This window comes from Loxodonta africana, chromosome 14 (genome assembly GCF_030014295.1).
Source record: "Loxodonta africana isolate mLoxAfr1 chromosome 14, mLoxAfr1.hap2, whole genome shotgun sequence".
NCBI lineage: Eukaryota > Metazoa > Chordata > Mammalia > Proboscidea > Elephantidae > Loxodonta > Loxodonta africana.
This window is the reverse complement of record NC_087355.1, coordinates 81,581,596-81,600,096: the sequence shown is the minus strand read 5'-3', so window position 1 is coordinate 81,600,096 and position 18,501 is coordinate 81,581,596. Positions and strand designations below refer to the sequence as shown.

At 40.3% G+C, this 18,501-nt stretch overlaps 1 protein-coding gene across 3 annotated transcripts in view; it reads left to right on the top strand.

Annotated features, from left to right (window-relative positions):
• Positions 1 to 18,501, top strand: part of TMEM71 (transmembrane protein 71) — a 39,317-nt gene that overhangs the window by 1,086 nt on the left and 19,730 nt on the right. For all 3 annotated transcript variants that reach the window (XM_064268103.1, XM_010588500.3, XM_010588501.3), the window contains 4 exons: positions 810 to 885; positions 2,133 to 2,193; positions 7,706 to 7,918; positions 13,116 to 13,279. In XM_064268103.1, the coding sequence (XP_064124173.1) occupies positions 846 to 885; positions 2,133 to 2,193; positions 7,706 to 7,918; positions 13,116 to 13,279 (478 nt within the window). In that variant the 5' untranslated portion in view covers positions 810 to 845. The remainder of the gene's footprint in view (positions 1 to 809; positions 886 to 2,132; positions 2,194 to 7,705; positions 7,919 to 13,115; positions 13,280 to 18,501) is intronic.

The window sequence follows — 18,501 nt, the reverse complement described above, 5'->3', positions numbered from 1 at the left end:
AATTATAAGGTCGTGGAAACTGAGTTTTGAAAGCTCCCCAGTGGGATACTATTTTTAGTGTACTGATGCTTATGCTGTTAAAGACTTCCCGGAGTGGTAACAGTCACAAAAGAACGCTGGTCCTCTCTGATGACCACCTGTCAGTGGTTGAAGTTTTTGGGCAAAAGACAGAGGCCAACCCTCCAGAACTGTTTGAAATTGGATAATGATGGTTGATTTGTGTTAGATGATTACAATACAAATACCCCTGCATTTGTTTGAGGAGCGTCTAGAACCAGCCATTCTTCATATTTCTTAATCAAATAACTCAGTTTCATGTTTTGTTTTGAAAATCAACCTTTGTAAGGTTTAACTTTTCCAAATAAAATGATGTTCTTATTTAAAAGGGCAGGAGCCCTGGTGGCACAACAGGTAAGTGAGTGGCTGCTAACTGAAAGGCTGGTGGTTTGAACCCTGCCAGCAGCTTCACGGGAGAAAAGACCTGGTGATCTGCTCCTGTGCAGGTTTCAGCCTAGAATATCCTCTGGGGCAGTTCTACTCTGCCATGGACTTGCTATGAGTTGAAATGGACTCAGCTGCACCCTACAACAACAACAATATGGAAAATGCAATATAAAAACCATAGAGACAAACGCAACCCTAGTTGTGGCCACGTCTTCAGTTTAGTCTCTTGCCTTCAATTCAATCTCTCGGTATTATCTCAGCAAACAAATTAGACTTTAGTGCAACTAATATATGCCATCTGTTTTGGCATTATTTTTCTGTTTTAAATGTACAATCCACCTTTAATTTTTTTTTTTTTTTTGCAGAAAATTTGTGAAATTTGAACCAGTGGCCTTCCCAACATGTACCGAGTATCTCAACTGATGTCAACACCAGTTGCAAGTAAATGTAGAACTGTGATGTGCAATTATCTTTTGAATGATTGGGCTCCTTTTAGCAATTTTCTTGCTTTGATTTTGCTGATACTCATACCATTAACCATCTGTCAGCAGCTTGTGCTTCTTAAATGCCAGTGTTCACTTTGGCAATGATTTTGACTTCATTTCTTTCCTTGAGAGAAATGTGGTATTTTTTCATTTTAGTAGGAAAAAAAAAAATTCGCCCTTTTTTTTTAGATGCTATGCATAAATGTGAAAGGAGATTGTTTATCAGCTCCTATTAAGATGCAAAACTATTTCTCTCTAAAAAAAAAAAAAAAAAAAAAAAAAACCTGATTGATTTTGATAGCTACTTGCAAAAACTAAGGGTGTTGTTCAAACGGTAGTGTTTTCAAAATTCTTCCTTCCTCTTGTTGTTTTCTCTCAAAACCCCACCTCTAACCCTCCCTCACACACCCTCGGTTTTCTCCTGGCAAACCAACCAGCCGAATCTGAAAGCCTAAATATCTTTCTTTGTCTTAGATACTAATTTTCAGTAATGGAATCAAGTTTTACTGAACCTGCCTGTTAGAAGCATGCACTGTCATTGTGCATTTTAAAATTCTACTTTAGAGTTTAGAATATTAACTAACTGCAACCCTCGACAAGTGAAGTCTATTGCCATGCCTTTAGTTAAACTGGAATGAATGAATGCTTTCGTTTGTTTTTTTGTTTTTTAATTAAGAATACTCACTGGCTTCATACACTGAAAAGTCGTTTATGTACTAAAAAAAAAAATTTATCTTCCCACCAATGTCTCTTGCTCATTATTTTACGATGGAAATGCCCAAAAATGCACAAAGGAAGGGGAGTATGGGTAGACTCTCAAATTCCTCAAATTACTGACTAAGCTCAAATAACTGAGACATTGTGTCATTTATCTGGGTTTCTTAGAATTTCACAAAACATGTTTTCTTCCTCATTTTCAGGAGCTCAGTTTGATTCTAATGATTTATTATCGTTTTATCACACACGTACTAAGGAACCTCCAAAGGAGTGTCATCTGAGGAGAGACAGAAAACACATGCCCCTAGGTTATTTCGTGCTCCCGTAGAGGCCTGGTGACTGGTGATGTTAGTACTGCTTCATTGCAGTCTTTCTGCTGAGCCTGGGACATCAGCCTGGGCTACCTTTAAGCGCCTCCACTATTTATGATCATGCATGTTGTTAAGGTGTGATCAATTTCGACCTCTCTTCCATTTTCTTATGCAGGTTCTCCTGGATTGGAGAGAGAACGTACTGGAGAGCTGACTCCCACGTGCATTTTTCCAAGGTATTCCATGGGGCTTTTCCCTGGAAAAGGCAGTCAAATTCTCTTCCTGTGTGTCTTGTTTGTTATCATCTTGCTATAAAAACTAATATTTGTAGCTATCATCCAGTTTTTTGAGTGGTTATATATTTTTACTCCCCTGCACATACAAAGTGAAAACTTGCCTAATATAATATTGAATGTGTGTGTGTGTGCGCGTGTGTGTGTGTACACGTATGAGTTACTTCTTTGGTGAGTGAAGAAACTCCAGAAAACTTAAGTATGATTACGTTTTCTAACACTGATGTTCCTGTAACTATGCTTTTGCAAGAGCAACAGGATTCTATACTATCGCACAAGCTTGCCACACTGGATGTTCCACTAAAACATAGAGTCTACCATTTTGTTCAAGTTTGCCATTTTGTGCAATGAAGCGATTTGTTCTTTCCTTCCTTCCTTCTTTTCTATTTGCCTTTTACTTCTCATGGAAGCATCGGTTAATTTTCCCTCTGGCATTTTGGAAAATGTGCCTATAGGGTAAAGGGATTGTGCACTGGGATTAGAACCTGTCCTGTATTGTAAATTCCAGATCTCCTCTTACTCCCAGATGAATCAGCCATGAGTGAACAGGTGCAAAGTGAAAACTGCATATTTCAGCATCAGATAGACTAGGATTCAAAGCCCAGTTCTGCCAATTGCTAGCTACGCAAAATACCCAAGTGATTTTCCTTCTCATTTTTTTTTTCCCCCTGCTGTACCGTGAGGGCTATAACACTCAGCTTTCAGGAAAGTCTGGGAAGAGTGAAGTGTAAAGTATTGGGCCTGGCCCATAGTAAGTTCTCAATAAACAATATCCACTTAAAATAGTATTGTGCTAACTTGAGCACATGTATTAATTATGTTGTTATTGTTAGATGCCGTCGAGTTGGTTCTGACTCATAGCCATCCTAGGTACAACAGAACAAAACACTGCCCAGTCCTGCACCATCTTCACAATCATTGTTATTATGCTTAAGTCCATTGTTGCAGCCACTGTGTCAATCCATCTCGTTGAGGGTCTTCCTCTTTTTCACTTTTAAATAAAAAAGGAAGTATCAGAAATTCAATAGGCTAGAGAATCCATGAACTCATTGCATTCAAGTTGATTCTGACTCATAGTGACCATATAGGACAGAGTACAACTGCCCCATAGGGCTTCCAAGGCTGTAATGTTTACGGAAGCAGATGCCACATCTTTCTCCCCAGAGCTTGAGGGAGGCATATAAAAGGAGGAGAGATATTTTATAACCTATTTATCAATGCATGAATAATTATCTATTTTTTTAAAGCTCCAATGATATCTGTCTCTTCACAGACTAGTTTTGGTGCTTTCCCATGAGGTGTGACCTCTATTAGTTCTTCAAGGTCTGGTCAGTAGCTTCACAAGAAAGAATAGATTTTGTCTTTGGGCAACTGAGCAGGTTGCTGGGGCTTGGTGTGGGGCTCGATTTCTGTAAACCACCTGGAAGGGACCTGCTAAAAATAATCAACTACTAGAGTTGTTAAGGAAACCCTGGTGGCATAGTGGTTAGGTACTATGGCTGCTAACCAAGAGGTCAGCAGTTCAAATCCACCAGGTGCTCCTTGGAAACTTTATGGGGCAGCTCTACTCTGTCTTATAGGGTTGCTATGAGTCGGAATTGATTCGATGGCAGTGGGTTTGGTTTGGTTTGGAGGATTGTTAAAAGGAGCCCTGGTGACACAGTGGTTAACTGTTCAGCTGCTAACCAAAAGGTCAGCAGTTCAAACCCACCAGCCGTTCTGTGGAAGAAAAACGTGACAGCCTGCTCTCATAAAAATTACAGCCTTGGAAACTCTATGGGGCAGTTTTCTCTGTTTTATAGTTTGTTTGTTTTTTTTTATAGGGTCGCTATGAGTTGGAATTTACTCAACAGCAGTGGGTTAACGGAACAGTTGATAAAGCATAATTGAAGATGGAGTCAAGTTCTAGAGATAATTGTGTTGTCTATTTAAAATATTTGGTATTGTGTTTATTTATTTTTGTTGTTGTTGAGAATATACACAGCAGAACATATACCAATTAGAAGCTTTCTCTTTTTACTATAATCCAAATGTTGAAAGAGAGTTTCCATTTCATTTACCACCAAGAGAGGAGAGACAAACATGAAGCATAAAAAAAGAAAGAGGCCAGGAAGTTAAGAATGCTGTAGCTGATAGTTGTTAAATGCTGAGACTTCAATAATTGGCATCCAGGTAGAAATGTAGGTCCAGATCTCTGTCCAGATGTAGGTTCAAAACCTAAAAGTCCAGCCCATATAGGATCTTCATTAATACTTGAGGAGGCAAAATGGTGTAGGAGAAAAAACACTAGGCTAGGAGATAAGAGATCTACACTTTTACCTTGGCTCTAGTACTCATAAGCCTTGATATCTTGAAGAATTAACTTGTCATCCTGGAGACTCAGGGTTCTATCTATATATTAGGGTAACAATAACCAAAATGTGCTAATAAATTGGGTCAGTATATATCTGGAAAGTAGTGTCGCCTGGTGTTTCCCGAGTCTCAGATCTGCACTCGTACCATCTAATATTTCCATCAGTGATTTGAATTGAGGACATGGAGACTCCATGGATAACATTTTTAATGACATTAAACTGTAAAGCTACTGAAAGTACTGTAGGATATAATCAGAATTTCCCAAAATTCCAAGAGCAGAGAATCACGAGCTCGTTCAAATAATAGCCAGCAGATACAGCTCATAGGACTCAGTCAATGGCATCATAAAGCTATGCACCTTCCATGAAATTTGACATTTAATCTTTACACCAACTCTACGAAGTTAGTTTGTGATTATGGTTATGACCCCCATTGTATAGATTCCCATTTACAGAAAATTAAGCCTTGGGAAGGATAAATAATTAGCAAGTGGATTCAACCAAGATTATAAACGTAGCTCTATCCAGGTGCAAAGTCATTATTCTTAATATCTATTACAAAATTTGTCCAAATGTCCTTGGGAAGGTATGACTAAATATATAAAGAAGGCCAAAACTGATGGTCAATTAAGTAGTATGACAAGAAGTTGGTGGCTGGGTGGGGGGAGGAGAAAAAAAAACCAAGCTAACATGATCTTAAGCTTCATCAATAAAGACATGGATTCTATAATGAAGGAGGTGATACTCTCACTCCTCTGTGCTGGGCAGATACACAGAAAGAATTGGGTTCTATGCTTGGCATGATACATTAATGGCTCTTTAAAAATTGAAAAGTACTAGAAAGAATTGGGTTCTATGCTTGGCATGATACATTAATGGCTCTTTAAAAATTGAAAAGTACTAGAAAGAATTGGGTTCTATGCTTGGCATGATACATTAATGGCTCTTTAAAAATTGAAAAGTACTAGAAAGAATTGGGTTCTATGCTTGGCATGATACATTAATGGCTCTTTAAAAATTGAAAAGTACTAGAAAGAATTGGGTTCTATGCTTGGCATGATACATTAATGGCTCTTTAAAAATTGAAAAGTACTAGAAAGAATTGGGTTCTATGCTTGGCATGATACATTAATGGCTCTTTAAAAATTGAAAAGTACTAGAAAGAATTGGGTTCTATGCTTGGCATGATACATTAATGGCTCTTTAAAAATTGAAAAGTACTCAGACGAAAGCAGTAAGACATATGATAGCGAGGGTATAAAAACCACATAGTGTCATATAATAAGGATGAGCTAAATGACCTGGGAGATTTTTAGTATGGAGAAGAGAGGATCCTGGGAGTACACGGGAACTTTTGAAAAAGCTAAGTATCTCTCAAACAGCAGAGTGGAAGGCAAGGAAAGGGAGGAAATGAGCATTTCTCAAGCACACTCTATGTATCAACCACATTCCGCTTGTGTTCTCATTTAATCGTCAAGATGACCCCATAAGGGAGGTGCTGTTTTTCTCATTTTGCAGCGGAGACAGTTTCAGAGAGGCTAAGTGCCTGTGTTAAGGTTACTGAGCTAATCAATGGCAGAGTTGGGATTATGGATTTAGGGTCGGTTGATTGTGGTGTAGTGGTTAAGTGCTACGGCTGCTAACCAAAGGGTCGGCTTCGAATCTGCCAGGCGGTCCTTGGAAGCTCTATGCAGGCAGTTCTACCCTGCCCTATAGGGTCACTATGAGTCAGAATCAACTCAACGGCTCTGGGTTTGGTTTAGTTTTTGATTCCAAATTCTATGTCTCTCCCACTACACTCCAGTCCATACTGGAGGGGAGTGGCTTGGTAAGTGGTGAGGTCCCTGTCACTGAAGGTGTGCAAGCAGAGGCCAGACAACATTTGGCAGAAATACAGCAGGTGGGACATGCAGAATTTGGTGGGTTTTGGTGACATGACAGTTAAAATTCCTTCTAACTCTTAGAGTCTGTTCTTCTCTGGAAATGTAGGCTCTCAATCTTATGCAATTAAGTAGAATAAATGTCTATAGACGATCTTTGAAAACATCAAGGTAAAAAGCATTTGAGTGCTATTATTACTGATATTGATTGATTGACACGAAGCCACCCGAAGAATTCAGATATGTTAAGAAACCATATTATTAAAAAAATACTGGATTTCCATAGCCTGTCAGGTGATTTCTTTCAGGATTGAGTTTATTTATATACTAAACACGTATGAGGCACACAACCCCTGCTTCCGGTAATGTATAAAGTAATTATGAAGGCAGGTATACGTAGACACAAATCACAATGAAATCTGTTAAAATTTAGAGTTAGGTTAGGACAAAAAAAATAATTTTTGTGGGAGAAGAAAGGAAAAAAAAAAAAAAACAAGTAATTGTGCCTGAGGAAATAATACATCTGCAGTATGGCTCTGTAACTGTTGCCACCTTGTTTTCATCAAACCCCATCCCAAGAATTTTTAAATTTCGGAATATCTTCATAATTTTGGTTGCTTTTCAATCATATGGGCATGTGACTGGTTTTTAAACCCAAGACACATACAGATTTACCCAACTAAGTACGAGAAGACTTTGGATACTGAATCAGGGATGGTAATTGTGCAACCGTTGGTGCGGCTGCCACAGAGGGAAAATTACAAAGGCCAATAAGATCACTTTGGCTGTATACTCACCATATAACTCATACGTGTCTGGTGGATGCGTAGTTATAATTTCTCTATTATGGTGACAACACTAAGGACTGACGTTATATGGCTCTTCAAAGAAATTGAGATGGGAGGGATTACCAGCTCCCAACATCCCCATAAGACTGTTCTGCAATTTTTCCATCTGAGAAAACGAACGTCATGGCTGTGGGCTCATTATATGGTGAAGAAACTGAGTATCCATAGTGTGCCCATCAAATTTTAAAACAGACAGAGGCATTAAAATCCCATAGGGTCAATTCTCTCCCAAGTGAGGAGATGAAGCCCAAAAGGGTAAGAGCGACATTCTTAGGGTTGTGAAAATAACCCTAAGTAGCCATGAATGCAAGAGGTTGTTTTCCTTAACGGTACTAGATAGAGATTTAAAGACTTCTCCTTGTTCCCTTTTTAGTTTCGCCAGTGATTTCCTGAACGGTGACAGTTCTTTTGAATGCTGCTTCATAGATCCCCTGACAGGCTCCCACTTTACCTGTCGTCGAAGTCCCAGACTCCTCACCAATGGCTACTACATTTGGACAGAAGACAGTTTCCTCTGTGACGAAGATGGCAACATAACTCTGAGCCCGTCCCAGACCAGTGTTATGTACAAGGAGAACTTAGTTACGTAAGTAGGGGGTATTACTGAAAGTATGACATCCAATATATCCATTCATTTTTCATTCAACAGTCTTGTATAAGGAGCCCATTATTGCTCTTGACTCTGGAAATGCAAAGGCTAATAAAGGGCAAGGATAGCTGCCATGTAAACAAACAAAAGTAATGAAATGATACAGATAATGAGACAGAAATCTGTGCAGCGTACAGTGGAGGGAAAAAGGAAGAGAGGCCGATTTTACTTGGGAACTGATGGTGGAGAACAGAGATGATGATGACTGATTTGAGTCTTGGAAGAAGCAGAACTTTAGTTAAAACAGAAGGAAGAGGGAGGACTCCCAGAGAGAAAGAGAACAAGCCTGGAGTTCTGAGAGACCCTCATACAATTTGGAGAATGGCGAGTAGTTTTTCAGGGATACAACTTAGAGTGAGAAGGGGTGCTCTGCAATACAGAAACTCAGCGCAGACAGAAGGACTAGACGGAGGGAGATGAATTCTTAACTAAGGAGCTTGGGTTTTATTCTGCAGATAGAGAGGAACCATTGACAAATGGTCACACTTGTTCTTAGGAAGATAACACTGACTACAATGTAAAGGATGAATTGCTGGGAGCATGAATAGGGAGAGAAGGCAAAACCTGGAGGCATGGTATCCAGGAACTGAAAGACAGCAGTATCAGCAAAGATAAAACAGTGGGATTGGGAAAAATAGGTATAAGGGATAGTGCACAGGGTTGGGAGCCCTGGTGGCACAGTGGTTAAGAGATTGGCTGCTAACCAAAAAGTCAGCGGTTCAACTCTACCAGCCTCTTCTTGGAAATCCTATGGGCAGTTCTACTCTGTCCTACAGGGTCACTGTGTTGGAATAGACTAGACAGCAATGGGGTTTTTTGTTTTTTTGTACTGGGTTGAATAATGCCCCCACCCCAAGTCTTTCTGTCTTTCCCAGAACCTCAGAATGTGATCTTACTTGGAAACAGGGTCTTTTCATACGTAATTACTTAAGCTAACATGAAGTCATGCTAGAGTAGGATGGGCCCTAAATCCAATATGACTGGTTTTCTTAAAATAGGAAGAGAACAGACACAGACACAGAGGAGAGACACCATGTGACAACAAAGGCAGAGATTGGAGTCATGCGTCTACAAACCAAGGAACATTAAGTATTGCCAGTAACACTAGAAGCTAAGAGAAAAGCATAGAACAGATTCTCCGCTAGAGCCATCATAGAAAGCATAGCCCTGCTGACACCTTGATTTTGGACTTTTGGCCTTTTGAATTGTGAGAGAATAAATTTCTGTTGTTTTAAGCCTCCCAATTTGTGGGACTTTGTTATGGCAGCGCTAGGAAGCTAATCCAGATTTTGGCACTGGGAAGTGGGGTTCTCCAACAACAAATACCTAAAACTGTGAAAGTAGCTTTGGAATTGGGTAACGGGTAGAAGCATGAAGAATTTTGAGGCGCATGAAAGAAAAAACTTACGTTGCCTCGAAGAGGCTGTTGGTAAAAATATTAAAATATTTTTAACATATAAAAATATTAAAGGAAATTCTAGTGAAAGCTCAGAAAAAGTAAGGAGAGCTGCAGTGCTTTTGTCATCTTTGAGGATAAATATAATGGACAGAATGCTGCTAGAAATACGAATATTAAAGATTTCTGGTGAGGTCTCAGGTGGAAATGAGGAACACGCTATTGGAAACTGGAGGAAAGATGATCCCTGTTACAAAGTGGCAGAGAACTTGGCTGAATTGTGCTCTGATGTTGGGTGGAATGTAGAACTTGTAGGTCATAAACTTGGACATTTAGCTGGGGAATTTTTGAAGCAAAGTGTGGAGGGTGCAGACTAGTCTCTCCTTGCTGCTTATAGTAAAATCTGAGAGGAAAGAGATGAATTGAGGCAAGAACTATTAAGCAAAAAGGAACCAGAATGTGAAGATTTGGAAAATTCTCAGCTTATCCATATTACCAAAAAAAAAAAATGAGATGGCATGCTCTAGAGAGAGCATCAAGGATGTGGCTGGAAAAACATTTCTGGTAGAGATTAGGCATGTACTTTTGGACCTCTGGCCTCCTGAACTGTGAGAGAATAAAATTCTGTAGTTTAAGCCAACTGTTTGTGGTACTTTGTTGCGGTGGCCCCAAAAAACTAATACATGTGGTAAAGAGTAGGACTTGGGCACAGTTTGGATGTGGGAGTTCAAGGAAAGGAAGGGCTCTGGCATGAAATTTAGAGTTCTTGCTTTGTCAACGGAACATATAGTAGGGCCATTTATCAAAATCAGAAATAAAGGAAGGGAATACTTGAAAGAACGAAGGTAATGAGTTCACATTTGGATGTGTGAATTTGGACAATCACATGCATTTTCTTTTGCTTCTAAAACCACCTGCAAGACGATTGTGTCACTCAGCTATTGCTACAATAACGCTGTGTAACAAACAGCTATAACATCTCAGTAGCGTGTAATAACAAGCACACACATGTTTGGAATTCAGCTGGGATAAGCTGATCTAGTCTGGAGTAGAATGAACTTGGCCCCAGGTGGATTTATGTGTGCTCCATCTACCTCGTTCCTCTGGAACCAGTAGACGACATAAAAGGTATTCTTCTCGTTGTGACCACAAATGCAAATAACACAATCCAACAACAAGTACATTTCAAGCCTTTGCATTGTCAACCTGCTGACATTCCATCGGCTGGTTCAGGTCATATGGGCCAGGGAGAATCAAGGGGCAGGGAAACACATTCTCCCCATGGAGATGGGAGAGGGAGGGAGGGCATGACCATCGACCAGTAATCCAGTTTACCACACTGGCGATTCCTTGGCTTCTATCTCTAAGCTAATTCTCTTTTCTGAGCTACTCTTTATACCCAGTGACTTATCAGATGACATCATGTGGATTTCCTAAAAGCATCTTAAACTCAATGTGTCAAGAATGGGAATAGGTCATCTTTCTTTCAAACATGCTTCTCATGTGTTCTTTATCTCAATGAAAGGCAGCACCATTGACCCTCTCCTGGAAGTCATACCAGACTCTATCTACCTTTACTCATGCTTCCCTCTTAGCCATTTGGTCAGTGTATTAGTCAGAGTGTGCTAAATAGTTGTAACCTATAGATATCTAAAAATGTAATGGATCAAAAAAACCAAAATTTATTTCTTGCTCATATCCAGGGTGGAGGTTGCAGGTTAACCAGTGTCGAAGCATTGACTCAGAGACCCAGGGTCCTTCCATCCTATGATTCTTCAAACTGTTAGGGCCTTGTCAACACTGATATGGTAGAGACTGGGCTGCCACAGACAACTATTGGAAATAGAAAGAGAATGAGGCAAAGGAACCCTACTTTCCTTAAGGCTCCAGCCCAGAGATGGCACACATCATTTCTGCTCACATTTCACCAGGAAGACCTTAGACTCATTCCACTCTTGATGACAAGAGGTGCTGGGAGAGGTAGCTCAGCTGTGTGCCCAGGAAGCAGGGCAGGATGGACTTGGTGGAAAGTTTCCCATTTCTGTCACGATTGTTAACACCATATGAACCTACTTCCTAAAATTATTTTTATTTTTACCATATTTTCCCCTTCTCTTTATCCCTGTGACTACTCTCTTCATCTGCCCCACCATCATCTGTTGCTTAGGTTTCTACAATGGCTGCCTGAATACTCTGTATGCTTCCCAGATCACCTGCCTTCCGGTACATTCTGCAGGCTGCTGAAAGTTGGTTTTCTTACATTCCCATGGCACCTTCCTTGAGGAAAGTTGTGCTCCATTTCCTTTTGTCCCATTGCACCTTAGTTGTTGTTACTAATGTTTGTCCAGTAGATAGATAGATACGTACATACATACATAATATGATGATATGACTGAATAGATGGATGGATGGACGGGTGAATGGATGGATACATACATAGATGATATGATGATATGGCTGGACGGCTGGACAGGTGGACGGGTGGGTGGGTGGACGGACGGGTGGGTAGACGGACGGACGGGTGGGTAGACGGACGGACGGGTGGGTAGACGGACGGACAGATGGACGGATACCAGGTATTGGTCACTTGCTGTATGCTAGGTACATACTCTTCCTCTCATTTAATCCATCCTGCCCTGAAATCTCATGACATAGATTCCCGTTTACCACGTTACCACTACTCCTTACTCCTTGACATGTTTCAGCATTCTTCTTTTTCTATAATTTTAAATCCCAACTCTTTCACATTCATAGAAGGAGTACAAGTTCCTTCTTTTTACCTTTTTACCCTCATTTCCTATCATGACCCAATATGAGACCTACTTGTTCTTCAATGCACATCAGATTGTCTTACGCAGTTCAGAGCTCGCCTGTTCCAGAAAGCCTCCCTTGGCTCCCACTTGGTGATGCCCCTCTTGGTGCTCCCCGAGCAGCCTTTAGTTCATCCTTTCAGAGCACCTATCCCCTTCATAGTGCAGTGATCAAGAGCAGGGACTCTGGAGCAAGGCTGCCTGAGGTTGCACCCCAGCTGTGTCACTTACTAGCCATACGGCTTCAGGCAAGTTACTTGATCTTGCTGTGCCTCAGTTTCCTTATTTGAAGAATGGAGTAATAGTAGTACCTACGTCAAGGAGCCGTTTGGGAGAGATGTGAGTTGGTATATAGGAAGAGCTAAGAAAGTCACCTGGCCCAGAATAAGCTCCATGTAACGTTAGCATTGAGTCTCTGGGTGGTGTAAATGGTTAATGCTAACTGAAAAGTTGGTCATTCAAATCTACCCAACAGCCCCTTGGAAGAAAGCCCTGGCAATCTACTTCCAAAAAATCAGCCGTTGAAAACTCTATGGAGAACAGTTCAACTCTGACACACATGGGGTGCTATGAGTCAGAACTGACTCAAGGGCAGCTGGTTTGTTTTTTTGTTTGTTTGTTTTAAGCATTAGTTATATCCGTATTACGCCTGCCTTTCGCCCACCCTAGATTGTGAACTTTTCGTACAGAAAGTTTTGTCTTTAGTCTCAGTATCTTGTCCTTGACACTCAATCCAGCACCTGGCATGCAGTAGAAATTTACGAAACATCAGTAGGATTAATGGGGTGAACCAATGAAATGAGTGCCACGGACCTGGGCTGTTGAGATGTTTTCTGTGCATCAAATCACATTAACTAAATTCTCTGTTTTGGATCTGAAGTCACTGCTATTCCGTTTTCACCATTTTTTTTTCCTCATTTTTCTCCAGAATATTTAGGAAAAAAAAGAGGATCCGCCGTTCCCTTTCTTCTCTCTTCAATCTCAGTACCTCTAAATCTTGGCTACGTGGAAGTATCTTTGGTGATGCTGACCCTTCCTCAAGTGAGGACATCTGGCTGGAGGGGCTGGACACTCACCATCACAATGAAAATGGTGAGTTCAAGCTCCCTTTTCCATGGTGAAACGCCATTTCCAAATGGCTGGTGGCAATTATGTGATCCTAAAAAAAAAAGAAGCATTGCCATCGAATTGATTCTGACTCATAGCGACCCTATAGGACAAAGTAGAACTGCCCCATCGGGTTTTCAAGCAGTGCGTGGTGGGTGGATTCCAACTGCTGAAACTTTTGGTTAGCAGAAGTAGCACTTAATCACTATGCCATCATTTCCTATATGGTCCTAGATCAATGTAAAATCCACAGAAGATAGTAATTTTGATAAAGAGGGTGGACTACATTTTAAAAATTCACCTAATGCTGTCTTACACACTACTTACACAATCCAAGTGCATATGTGCTTTTGTCACGCACAATAGCCTCATCTAAGTGTGTAAATGATTAAACTGATAAAACCCGCTGCCGTCAAGTCGATTCCAACTCGTAGCGACCCTATAGGACAGAGTAGAACTGCCCCATAGAGTTTCCAAGGAGTGCCTGGTGGATTCAAACTGCTGACCTTTTGGTTAACAGCTGTGGCACTTAACCACTAAGCCACCAGGGTTTCCAAACTGATAATACCTGGGAAATACGTACACATCTCCAGTGCATCTTTTCTGTATGGGATATGGGTAGAGAAAGGATACCAAAGTCAGATTTAGAAGACCCAGGTGTGGCACAATTTATTGAGTGTTAGGTCTTGAACTGTGCCTTACATTCATTATCCTATTTAATCTTGAAGATATGCATATCTTGTTTTCAAAATGAGGAAATAGAGGTTTAGCGAAGTTAAGTAACTTCCTCAATGTGCCCAATCTGGAACTTGAATACAAGTTCCAAGCATGGGGCCCTTCTGAGCGTTAAGGATCTATAACACTTGTTATTCCCCCTCCTATTTTAACAAAGTGAGAACAATTCAGAGCTTTCTGCTATAAAAGTGAAAAACCAGATGCTAACAAGTCAATTCTGACTCATGGCAAACCTATGTGTGTCAGAGCAGAGCTGTGCTCCATAGGATTTTCAATAACTGATTTTTAAGAGGTGGGTCACCAGACCTTTCTTTCAAAACACCCCTGGGTGGACTCAAAACTTTTGGTTGACAGCCAAGCACATTAACTGTCTGTACCACCCAGGATCTCCTGTCTTTGGCACAAATTAAATACAGTCTCATTTTCATTATATTTATTTTTTACATTTAATTTCTTTTTAGGGCATATAAGCTAATGATAGAAAGTTTTCTTTAAACTAAAAGTCTAATTTGAGACAATTTGAAGAAGATTTTAAGTGGCTAAGAGCAAGTTATTCTTGGGCATGGTAAAAATCAGGTTGGTTGACTAAAGGACAATGTTTCATTCACATGTTTGGAAATTAACACCCAGTTTTCCTGTAGTTTCCCCTTAACAATATGTTCAAACATCTATACACAGAGAACTCAAAGATTCTACAAGAAAACTACTGGAACTAATAGAAAGACTCGCAGAGTAATAGGATACAAGATCAACATACAAAAATTAGTTGGATTTCTGTATACTAACAAAGAGAACTTTGAAAAGGAAAACAATATCATTTATAATAGCCCCTAAAAAGATGAAATACTTAAAAATAAACCTAACCACAGACCTAAAAGACCTATACAAAGAAAACTACAAAACACTATTGCAAGAAACCGAAAGGGACCTACATAAATGGGAAAGCATACCATGCTTATGGATAGGAAGACTCAACGTTGTGAAAACATCAACCCTACCCAAAGCAATCTACAGACATAATGCAATCCTGATCCAAATATCAGCAGCATTCTTTAACGAAATGGAAAAACTAATCACCAACTTTATATGGAAAGGAAAGAGGCCTGGAATAAGCAAAGAATTATTGACAAAAAAGAACAAAGTACGAAATATCACACTAACTGATCTCAGAACCTACTATACAGCCACGGTAGTCAAAATAGCCTGGTACTGATACAACAACAGATACATAAACCAATGGAACCGAATCGAGAACTCAGATGTAAACCCATCCACCTATGGTCAGCTGACCTTGGACAAAGGACCAAAGTCCATTAAATGTGAAAAATACAGTCTTTTTAACAAATGGTGCTAGAAAAAGTATATGTCCATCTGTAAAAAAAAAAATGAAACAGGACCCATACCTCACACCATACGCAATAACTAACTCAAAATGGATCAAAGACCTAAATATAAAACCTAAAATGATAAAGACCGTGGAAGAAGAAATATGGACAACAGTAGGGGCCTTAATACATGGCATAAAGAGAATACAAACTTTAGCAAACAATGCACAAACACCAGAAGAGAAACTAGATAACCTGGAGCTCCTAAAAATTAAACACTTAGGCTCATCAAAAGACTTCACCAGAAGAGTAAAGAGAACCGACAGACTGGGAAAAAAGTTTTGGCTATGACATATCCAACAACGGTCTAATCTCTAAAACCTAAAGAATACCTCAACAACAAAAAGACAAATAACCCAGTTTAAAAATGGGCAAAGAATATGAACAGATGCTTCACCAAAGAAGACATTCAGGCAGCTAACAGACATAAGGAAATGCTTGCAACCATTAACTATTAGAGAAATGCAAAGCAAAACTAAAGTGAGATACCATCTAACCCACACATTACTGGCACTAATTAAATAATAAATAAAAACAGAAAACAACACATGCTGGAGAGGTTGCAGGGAGACTGGAACACTTACTGCTGGTGGGAATGTAAAATGGTACAATCTCTATGGAAAATGATATGGCGCCTCCTTAAAAAGCTAGAAATAAAAATACCATATGATCCAGCAATTCCACTCCTAGGAATATGTCCTAGAGAAGTAAGAGTTGTCACATGAATACTCATATGCACACCCATGTTCACTGCAGCATTATTCACAATAGCAAAAAATGGAAACAACCTAAGCACCCATCAACAGATGAATGGATTAACAAACTACGGTACATATACACAATGGAACACTGCACAACAATAAAGAACGATGATGAATCTGTGAAACATTTCACAAGACGGATGAATCTGGAGGGTGTTAATGCTGAGTGAAAAGAGTCAATCCCAAAAGGACAAATTTCGTATGCTACCACTTTATAAAAACCCAAGAAAAGGCTTACACACAGAAAAAACAATCTTTGATGGATATGAGGGAAAGGAAGGGTGGGGAGGGGAAATCACTAACTAAATAGTAGATAAGTGTTAACTGTGGTGAAGAGTAAAACAATACACAGTATAAGGAAAGATAGCACAACTTGACCAAGACAAAGTCATAGAAGCTTCCTAGGCACGTCCAAACACCTTGAGGGACCAAGTTACTTTGGCTGAGAGCTGGGGACCATGGTCTTGGGGGACACCTAGGTCAGTTGGCATAACATAATTCATAAAGAAAAGGTTCTGTATCCAGCTCTGTTGAGTAGCATCCGAGGTCTTAAAAGCTTGTGAGTGGCCATCTAAGATGTATCTATTGGTCCCATCACATTTGGAGCAAAGGAGAATAAAGAAAACCAAAGTCAGAAAGAAAATATCAGTCCGAAGGACTAAAGGACCACATGAACCACAGCCTCCACCAGCCTGAGCCCGGAAGAAATAGGTGGTGCCTGGCTACCATCACTGACAGCACTGACAGGGATTGTAGCAGAGGGCCCTGGACAGAGCGGGAGGAAAATGTAGAACAAAATTTAAATTCACAAAAAGACCATACTTACCTGGTCTGACAAAGACTGGGGGAACCCCCAAGACTATGGCCCCAGGACACCCAGCTAAGTCAGAACTGAAGCTACTCCCAAAGCCCACTTTTCAGCCAAGGGTTAGACAAGCCTATAAAACAAACAATTACACACGTAAGAAATGTGCCTCTTAGTTCAGGCAAGTATAGGAGACCAAATGGCTACAACCTGCCCAAAAACAAAGACCAGAAGGCAGGAAGGGACAAGAAAACTGGAGAAATGGACACAGAGAACCCAGGGTGGAAAGGGAAAGGGGGAGAGTGCTGACACAATACAGGGATTGCAACCAATGTCTCAAAACAATTTGTGTATAAAGTTTTGAATGAAAAACTAATCTGCACTGTAAACTTTCACTTAAACACAATTAAAAAAAAAAGTCCAAACAATTTTAACGCTACTGGACCACAGCAGTGCTGCAGAAGCATGGAGTATCTTGTTAAAATTCTCATGGTTTCCAGATATCTTCTAAATATAACAAATCAAACCACCTCCCGCAAAATCAGTAATTAGTCAACCGGGTGCACACAGCACTTTGAAATCTCATGACCCTGCTGCCAACTGTAATCAAATCTTCCCCCAGACTTCTTGTTTTCCGGATTTACCCAAGGTCCCGTGACTTTTATCAGCAATTTATTTTTCCCTGGAAATGTCGCCTAGCCAGAAAACTCAAGAAGAATCCAAAATTAAATCGTTTTGCTGTTTTCTCTCTGTGCGATAGACGCAATCAAAACTTCCTTCCCTGATTTTCTCTTCATTTTCAGGCTAAAAAGGATATTTTTCTTGCCTGTTTTGTTTGTCCCCAGCTTACCCCTTCTGCAGCTGTGCTGAGATACCTTTGCTCATTAGTAGCAATTCATTCTTTAGCTGTCACGTTCTGCAACTCCCCAGACCCCAATACTGCAATTCAGGATGTGTTTCCAGAGCCTGCGAGTCATATTGAAAAGGACCTGACTTCCCTTTGTGCAGGGAGTACTGAATAGTAGGTCCCACTCTGTTTCTGCCACCCCACGAAAAGCAAAATTGACTTCAGGCAAGCCACCTGCACTTGAGATCTGCTGTTTTGTCTAGAGCTGGCTCCGCTCCCATAAGTATCATTGGTGGCAACAGCTACTTGTGGCTTCTTGCTTTTCTCTACAGCAAACACCAAAGCCCAGTTTACATGTGAGGATATGGAAATGTTATGCCCGAGAGAAAAAGGATCATCTCTCTTAAACAGAAGTAAACTACATTTGGAGGCCCTGGGTGGGTCAAAAGTTTCAGGCGTTTGGCTTATAACCAAAAGATTGGAGTTTCAAGGCCACCCAGAGGCATCCTGGAATAAAGGCCTAGCGATCGAGTTCTGAAAATTCAGCCATTGAAAACCCTCCAGAGCACAGTTCTGGGTCTCCATGAGTCGAAGGTGATCAATGGCAACTGGTTTTAAACTAAATTTAATTTAAAGAAATCACGAGAAACAGAATAAGATGAGTATCTTCAAAT